At 39.8% G+C, this 8,629-nt stretch overlaps 1 protein-coding gene across 3 annotated transcripts; it reads left to right on the forward strand.

The window, feature by feature from the left end:
- The first annotated feature begins 3,190 nt into the window (after positions 1 to 3,190).
- Positions 3,191 to 8,475, forward strand: LOC110520332 (neuromedin-U). Of its 3 annotated transcripts, XM_021597579.2 has the most exons (7): positions 3,210 to 4,869; positions 5,127 to 5,173; positions 6,522 to 6,572; positions 6,673 to 6,699; positions 6,820 to 6,870; positions 7,764 to 7,838; positions 8,298 to 8,475. In XM_021597579.2, exons 1-7 carry the CDS (start codon positions 4,797 to 4,799, stop codon positions 8,328 to 8,330), a joined length of 357 nt encoding a protein of 118 aa, XP_021453254.1. In that variant the 5' UTR covers positions 3,210 to 4,796; the 3' UTR covers positions 8,331 to 8,475. The 3 variants fall into 3 exon arrangements, with proteins under 3 accessions (XP_021453255.2, XP_036830759.1, XP_021453254.1); XM_021597580.2 differs by lacking the exon at positions 8,298 to 8,475 and having other exon boundaries at positions 3,191 to 4,869; positions 6,676 to 6,699; positions 7,764 to 7,944; XM_036974864.1 differs by lacking the exon at positions 8,298 to 8,475 and having other exon boundaries at positions 3,202 to 4,869; positions 7,764 to 7,944.
- The last annotated feature ends 154 nt before the right edge of the window (positions 8,476 to 8,629 follow it).

Raw genomic sequence — 8,629 nt, forward strand, 5'->3', positions numbered from 1 at the left:
TATATCCACCAATGTTTCATCAGAAATGATTGCTTATCAGTACCTTCATGTGTGTGTAAGATATTACTGTTCTCAGATTTTTTTATTCATAGATTTTAGATGTGTATGAAAATTAGATTTTTTTGCTAAACTCTATACTTAGAACAGCCTTAATTCATCGGGTCATGCACAAGGTGTTAAAAGCATTCCACAGGGATGCTGGCCCATGTTGACGCCAATGCTTCCTACAGTTGCGTCAAGTTGGCTGGATGTCCTTTGAGTGGTGGCCATTGTTGATAGATACAGGAAACTGTTGAGCGTGGAAAAACCCAGCAGCATTGCAGTTCATGACAAACCGGTACATCTGGCACCTACTACCATACCCCGTTCAAAGGCACTTAAGCCATTCACCCTCTGAATGGCACATACAGTGCCTTGCGAAAGTATTCGGCCCCCTTGAACTTTGCGACTTTTTGCCACATTTCAGGCTTCAAACATAAAGATATAAAACTGTATTTTTTTGTGAAGAATCATCAACAAGTGGGACACAATCATGAAGTGGAACGACATTTATTGGATATTTCAAACTATTTTAACAAATCAAAAACTGAAATATTGGGCGTGCAAAATTGAGCCCCCTTAAGTTAATACTTTGTAGCGCCACCTTTTGCTGCGATTACAGCTGTAAGTCGCTTGGGGTATGTCTCTATCAGTTTTGCACATTGAGAGACTGACATTTTTTCCCATTCCTCCTTGCAAAACAGCTCGAGCTCAGTGAGGTTGGATGGAGAGCATTTGTGAACAGCAGTTTTCAGTTCTCTCCACAGATTCTCGACTGGATTCAGGTCTGGACTTTGACTTGGCCATTCTAACACCTGGATATGTTTATTTTTGAACCATTCCATTGTAGATTTTGCTTTATGTTTTGGATCATTGTCTTGTTGGACGACAAATCTCCATCCCAGTCTCAGGTCTTTTGCAGACTCCATCAGGTTTTCTTCCAGAATGGTCCTGTATTTGGCTCCATCCATCTTCCCATCAATTTTAACCATTTTCCCTGTCCCTGCTGAAGAAAAGCAGGCCCAAACCATGATGCTGCCACCACCATGTTTGACAGTGGGGATGGTGTGTTCAGCTGTGTTGCTTTTACGCCAAACATAACGTTTTGCATTGTTGCCAAAAAGTTCAATTTTGGTTTCATCTGACCAGAGCACCTTCTTCCACATGTTTGGTGTGTCTCCCAGGTGGCTTGTGGCAAACTTTAAACGACACTTTTTATGGATATCTTTAAGAAATGGCTTTCTTCTTGCCACTCTTCCATAAAGGCCAGATTTGTGCAATATACGACTGATTGTTGTCCTATGGACAGAGTCTCCCACCTCAGCTGTAGATCTCTGCAGTTCATCCAGAGTGATCATGGGCCTCTTGGCTGCATCTCTGATCAGTCTTCTCCTTGTATGAGCTGAAAGTTTAGAGGGACGGCCAGGTCTTGGTAGATTTGCAGTGGTCTGATACTCCTTCCATTTCAATATTATCGCTTGCACAGTGCTCCTTGGGATGTTTAAAGCTTGGGAAATATTTTTGTATCCAAATCCGGCTTTAAACTTCTTCACAACAGTATCTCTGACCTGCCTGGTGTGTTCCTTGTTCTTCATGATGCTCTCTGCACTTTTAACGGACCTCTGAGACTATCACAGTGCAGGTGCATTTATACGGAGACTTGATTACACACAGGTGGATTGTATTTATCATCATTAGTCATTTAGGTCAACATTGGATCATTCAGAGATCCTCACTGAACTTCTGGAGAGAGTTTGCTGCACTGAAAGTAAAGGGGCTGAATAATTTTGCACGCCCAATTTTTCAGTTTTTGATTTGTTAAAAAAGTTTGAAATATCCAATAAATGTTGTTCCACTTCATGATTGTGTCCCACTTGTTGTTGATTCTTCACAAAAAAATACAGTTTTATATCTTTATGTTTGAAGCCTGAAATGTGGCAAAAGGTCGCAAAGTTCAAGGGGGCCGAATACTTTCGCAAGGCACTGTATACACAATCCATGTCTCAACTGTCTCAAGGTCTTTAACCTGTCTCCTCCCCTTCATCTGCACTGATTGAAATGGATTTAACAAGTAAAATGAATAGGGGATCATAGCGTTCACCTGGATTCACCTGGTCATTCTATGTCATGGAAAGAGCAGGTGTTCTTAATGTTTTGTACACTCAGTGCATATTCATTGTTTAGCTGAAATGGAATGTTCGTACCCTATATATTTGACTGTGATATGGGGTTGTCTCACCGAGCAACCTTAGGATGAATGCACTTACTGTAAGTCGCTCTGGATAAGAGCATCTGCTAAATGACTCAAATTTAAAATGTAAATGTTTTACATACAGATCTCATATTACTGTAATGAATTGAGGTACCTAGCAGAACTATTTATCTGGAAGTGAAGCAGATAAACATATAGCATTTAGCAACAAAAAAAAAACGTGATTATTTGTCTCTCTGATATTAAACCATCAAAATTTCAAACAAAGACATGTCTGCCATTGAACAACCCCATGCCATGATTAGATAATGAAAAAATACACCAATGTTTTTCATAATTTCTTTAAACAATAAAAGCTAATTTACCAACATTTATGAAAATGGATATAGAACGTTTTTGAATGAAACTCGTGTGCTATCATCGAACAGAGGAGCAATGAGTTCTGTGACGTGAACACTTGCGTCAATGTAACACTCAATAGTCATGCAGTGTCAAGCATATGCAAATGTTTTAATCATCGTACAGTGTGATTGCCCTGAAAATAACAGCATCAGCAAAAACAGGAATCTAGTGATGAAGAGGCCGTTTGAGAGAGATGGTGGCCTTCTAGAGGACTCTTCAGACCCTGAGGCAGTCTCAGCGCTGCACATACAAAACAAGGTTCACCCTTGATGGGGAATATGAGCATAGGCTATCAGCACTCTCTCTCATTCCACCTCTCTCCTTTTTGGCATTTCTTTCTCTGCATCTCCCCCTCTATCACTCGCATGTGAGGTTTTAGCTTTATGTGTGGAATCTCTCTGGAGTTTCCTGTGGGAACAGTGGAAGCCATTAATAGAGTTGAACAGGAAAGGTTCCTATTGATGACTAGCGGTGATTAGAATCAGTTGGAATAATTAATAAAATGCAGGGGGATGATTTAAAATGCAGATCAATGCCGAGGGTCAAGTCATCCCAGACATTACACCCCTTTCTGTTTGTGCATTAATGTGTTTGCTTGAGTGTATTCTATTTTGTTTGTATGTCAGTCTGTGTGTGTGGCTGTGGGATGATTGTGGGGATGATTGCTGTCTCAAATGCTTTTGTGTGACGTGTGCTGTTTTACTAGTGTGGTGGTGATTGGGAAAGCATCTGATTGTTGATTGTAAGTTTCCATGAGGGAAACACAAGAAGACAAAATATTCCTCCACAATGAATGTCATTCAAATAAAAAACTGAGGAAAGATAGACACACACACAAAACACACACAAGGGTGTCCATCATGTCTCTGGGTTGGCTGTAGTTGGTCCCTCAGTCCAGATGAAAGTGCTGGCAAATCCATACAATGGCTTATTAACAGTATAAATCTCCCCCACCTGTCTGTGAGGCTCGTCTCTAAAATGAACTGAAGAGTCCTTTCCAATATGGTTGATATAACATACAATCACTGCTCAGGGGACCTACAACAAAGACAAACATACAGTAAAGGCCTGTTCTAAATGTAATGATCAATATGTTGAGCTGAAGTGTAACTGCAAAAGCTCTTGTTTTTCTATTGGTTCCATCATAGAGCGAAGTGACTATAGGATTTCATAAGCATTCATAACCATGTTATATGCAACCATAACTACTAATTAACACAAACTGAACTGACCCAGAATAGAGACGTTATATGTTCGAGGGTGGGGGTCTGGGTCTCCCCCTTGAGTGTTCTACGCTATTTTCCATTCAAGGACCACCGGGCAGGTACAGCTAATCCACAGTCTCTCTGGAATATTGTTTCAGATTCATCCAGGAGAAACTCGATCCACTGACCCACACATTCAGCTTTCATGCTTACACAGGGAAACCGGGCCCCAGCAGTCACAATAACTCTCTGTAGTCAATCTAATGAAAAATACTAATTTATCAGTAAATGTACACAACACTGATAAATTGATGTAGTGAGATTAGAGGAGACAAATTATATGATAATAAATGTTGACATTTCAACTCTGTGTCACTTCCACAGGATCACAGAGTAAAAAGGTTGTTAACACAGTTAGGCCTACATAATACATTTATTTGGTAGCCTACTTCATGGTTTTGACTGACTGAACATGAGCATCATCTGGTCATCCAAAGATAATTTCCTTTAATCAAGTGCACTGGGAAAAAAATGGAGACCAATTTTATAACCTCCATTTTGATTTTATATTCAGTGGCATCCTGTTTTTGATGAATTTATTTTATTTAGTTTCCGATCTAAATGTATCTAAAAACCATTATCAAAATTGACTTACACAAGTTGTTATTGTCTGACAGGCAAGAGAGAGGACACCTGCGCTCTAAGACTCAGATGATGATCAAGGAGACCAGTGGGATGTTGATTGGTCACTTCTACGTGGGAGATGATGCTTCTCCCATCAAAGTTATAGCCTATATAATTCTCTCGGTTGAGAAAGTCATTAGTGTTGAGTTCTAGGACCTGATTTTGCGATATAACAAGACTTACTCCTGCAGCACCAAACCACACACAGAGAAGCTATACTCTCACCAAAGCGCATGAGAATCTGATTGCTCGAGATGAGCGCAACGTATCTGCGACAACTTTGCCTCCTTCATTTGGTCTGGTGCCTTGGATGTTGGAAGGTGACAGGTGAGAGAATATTATTTATATAATTTAAGTTAACTTCAATATTTCAATATAACTTATTTTAAACTAATCATTTAATTGTAAGTCTTCTAAAAAATTTTTTCAACATTCAATTGATTTCTCTTTTGGTTTAGCTATTCATTGATATTGTTGATAATAGTTGACAATTACATGCATTTTGTTAATGTTGATGTTGATTATAGATTAATAACATTATAAATATATGCTTTTTAAACTGACAATGTTCTATCTATTTTTAGAAGCTAATCCCAGCAAAGAGTGTGAACATGGAATTGTTTTGACAAAGGTATGGGAAAAAGGCTACATTTACACAGGCAGCCCGATTCAGATTATTTCCCGCTAATTGGTCTATTAAACCAATCAGATCAGCTGAGAAAAATATCTGATGTGATTGGTCAAAAGACCAATTAGTGAAAAAAAAGATCAGAATTGGCATTGTGAAATTAGTTTTTAAAACAAATAGATTATTGTGAAATTAGTTTTCAAACAAATAATTATTAATTTATTACCATTACATTCCCTTATTTGATACCAAAGTCAACATTTTGAAGGTGTACTAGACTCAAAACTATCAATATGTGCCTTGAATGCGAATCACTCTGGCTGCGTTTAGACAGGCAGCCCAATTCTGATGTTTTTTTTCACTAATTGGTCTTTTCATCTATCAACTCTGAAAAAGATCTGATGTGAAAAGATCTGTGATTTGTCAAAAGACCAATTAGCGGAAAAAATTGGCCTCCCTGTCTATGAGCGGCCTTAAAGACGCTGCATTGGCCGTGAATCATTTACATTGATACGACCTCTGCAGATGTCAGGGCATTCATTATTTTTGCGCTTCACGAAGCAGCACAGAGCTGTTGAGTTGAGCTGTAAAGTAAGTTGTCAAGGAAGTGAGTTTGTGTTTATACACCACCTACCGTCTACCAATCATGTCAATGCGGAGCTATACAGAGCTAAACGGAGCACTCTGCATTGTTACAAAAATTGGGAGGCACATGGCATTGCAGTACGGAACTCAATTTGGCCTCTGCATGCCTCTGACCACATATCCAGATCAAGCATAAATTGGCTTTCGGTCTGTATCTTTGGTTGTCTTTACACAGGCAGCCCAATTCTGATCTTTTGCCACTAATTGGTCTTTTGACCAATCAGATCAGATCTTTTGACAACATTTTGGCCAATAATTGGGCAAAATATCAGAATTGGGCTACCTGTGTAAACGCAGCCTCTCACTGTTTAAACATCATGGGTTGCTTTAGTTGCACACCTCTAGAAAAATCTATTCTGCGTCTGAGTAGGTGGTCTGCAGGTAATTCCATTCAAATTAAATGGTTTTCTTGTGGTGGCTGGGGCAGGGTAAATGTGTTGAGGGGGTAGAGAACACAGAAGTGAGTCACACTGTAACTTGAATTAGACTGGTGGGGGATGAGACATGAGGGGCATAAGAACATTTATGACTTTAACCTGCTCTCATCAGCTGGATACACAGGTTACAGAGACATGATTATTACTTTGCAACCTGTATAGTATAGTATAGTACATAATGGATTCTTGTCCAACAGATTTAAGGTTTTCTTGGGTTTAGTGATGTCTTATAGACTTATGTTTGATCGCCATTGGTTTGCCTGCTGCAGGGTCCTGGGATCCAGACTGATGTGGGAGATATGTGGAGAGATCAGAATGAGGTAAGGCTAAGTAACTGCATGACTCAATCATATCACAAATAATGTATAATATCAGTTCTGTCAGGATGCTTACTCTCTCCCTTTCCCTCTTCCCTCACAGCAGCAAGTTCAGAATGTATTCAAAAGAGTAAGTTCCTCAACAATATAAAAATGTTATTCCTACCCTGTACATATATACCGTATCCTTCAAAAAGGCAATACACTCTTTGGAACAGTGTGTTTACTTCGTATATTCTCTTTTTGTCAGTTCCTGTTCCACTATTCAAAGGCAAACTCAGTAGGCTCTATACAGCATGCGGTAAGTAAAGGAGGACTCCTCACTGTACAAAATGGCAACTTGCAGTGCTTTCGGAACGTATTCAGACCCCTTGACTTTTTCACCTTCCAACAGGACAACAACCCTAAGCACATGTGACCGATGTGAAATGGCTAGCTAGTTAGCGGTGGTGCTCACTAATAGCGCTTCGATCGGTGACGTCACTCGCTCTGAGACCTTGAAATAGTGGTTCCCCTTGCTCTGCAAGGGCCGTGGCTTTTGTGGCGCGATGGGTAACGATACTTCGTGAGTTACTGAGGTTGATGTGTGCAGAGGGTACCTGGTTCAAGCCCAGGTTGGGGCGAGGAGAGGGACGGAAGCTATACTGTTACACACACAGTCAAAACAACATAGGCTTTGGGATTTCTCGGAATATCCTTGAGTGGCCCAGCCAGAGCCTGGACTTGATCCCGATCTAACATCTCTGGAGAGACCTGAAAATGGCCATGCAGCGACGCTCCTCATCCAACCTGATAGAGCTTGAGGATCTGCAGAGAAGAATGGGAGAAACTCACCCATTGTGGTGAGACCCACAGGTGTGCCAAGCTTGTAGCGTCATACCCAAGACGACTCAATGCTGTAATTGCTGCCAAAGGTGCATCAACAAAGTACTGAATACTTATGTAAATGTAATATTTCCATTTTTTTTATACATTTGCAAACATTTATAAAAACTTGTTTTTGCTTTGTCATTATGGGTTATTGTGTGTAGATTGATGGGGGGGGAACATATTTTAGAATAAGGCTAACGTAACAAAATGTGTAAAAAGTCAAGGGGTCTGAATATTTTCCAAATGCACTGCATCTTTAGATTATAATATTGCAACATTATGCAATTGATATGTGACTGGTCTAACAGGCCTTTCCCTCTCTAGTCCCATTCAGTGCACCCATTGATGCGCCTGTCACCAAAACTGTCTCAGAGGAGAAAGAAGCAGCTCCTGCTTTTGGTAAGAATCCTGTACCTTTTAAACTTGAATGGTTAGCAGAATGTTTAGGAAACTGAAGAAGTTCCTTTGAGACAGGGTTATTCCCGATCAGCGATGCAGAGGACCATAGCCTTCCCACTGGGCACAGACATCAGATCAACATCTAGTTATTCCTTTAGTTTGTAGAGTTATCAAATAACATGATTTCAATGTGAACAAAACATTTCACCATGTCATTGGATTTAGGTTAAAAGTTCAATTACATTGATTACTTTTTGCAAATCCAATTAGTTTTCCACATTCATTCAACCAGTTTTTGCAGTGGGTGAGGCCAGTCAGTAAGGCTCAATCAAGGCATACATAAATGTATTTAAGACACACAGTATATGGAACCTCAGACCGGTGTTAGAACCATTATTTTAAGACAATTCAAATGTACCAAAACTATAACTGAGGCTTTCACTCTTCCCTATTACACAGAAGCTCCGGGATCTCCCTGAAGGTGTGATGTAAAAATCAGACTGTGGAATAACTTGAAGGCAGACACCAGCAAGTTGCATACCCCTGAACACAAAATGGTAGACAGACAGAAGCAGCATTCTCAGCTCTCGCTGGACTTGATATTTTTGAGAAATAAATTAAGATAAATGTGACTGCATTGCAGAATGTAAAGTGTCTTCCTGATTACCATTGGTGAACATAAATATGTTGTGATTTAAAATTAGGTGGCAATTACACATACAGGCATTATTAAGTACATCGCTATCAGAACAGTGAACATACACAAGAGTCAAATATAACCAAAGCAGGCC

This window comes from Oncorhynchus mykiss, chromosome 3 (genome assembly GCF_013265735.2).
Source record: "Oncorhynchus mykiss isolate Arlee chromosome 3, USDA_OmykA_1.1, whole genome shotgun sequence".
Taxonomy (NCBI): domain Eukaryota; kingdom Metazoa; phylum Chordata; class Actinopteri; order Salmoniformes; family Salmonidae; genus Oncorhynchus; species Oncorhynchus mykiss.

What these genes read in the sequence shown, in the direction of transcription:
- LOC110520332 (XM_036974864.1), top strand. Translation starts at nt 4,797, where the DNA reads ATGAGCGCAACGTATCTGCGACAACTTTGCCTCCTTCATTTGGTCTGG. An exon ending in TGGATGTTGGAAGGTGACAG is followed by an intron (nt 4,870 to 5,126) that starts GTGAGAGAATAT and finishes ATCTATTTTTAG; the next exon opens with AAGCTAATCCCAGCAAAGAG. An exon ending in TGTGGAGAGATCAGAATGAG is followed by an intron (nt 6,573 to 6,672) that starts GTAAGGCTAAGT and finishes CTTCCCTCACAG; the next exon opens with CAGCAAGTTCAGAATGTATT.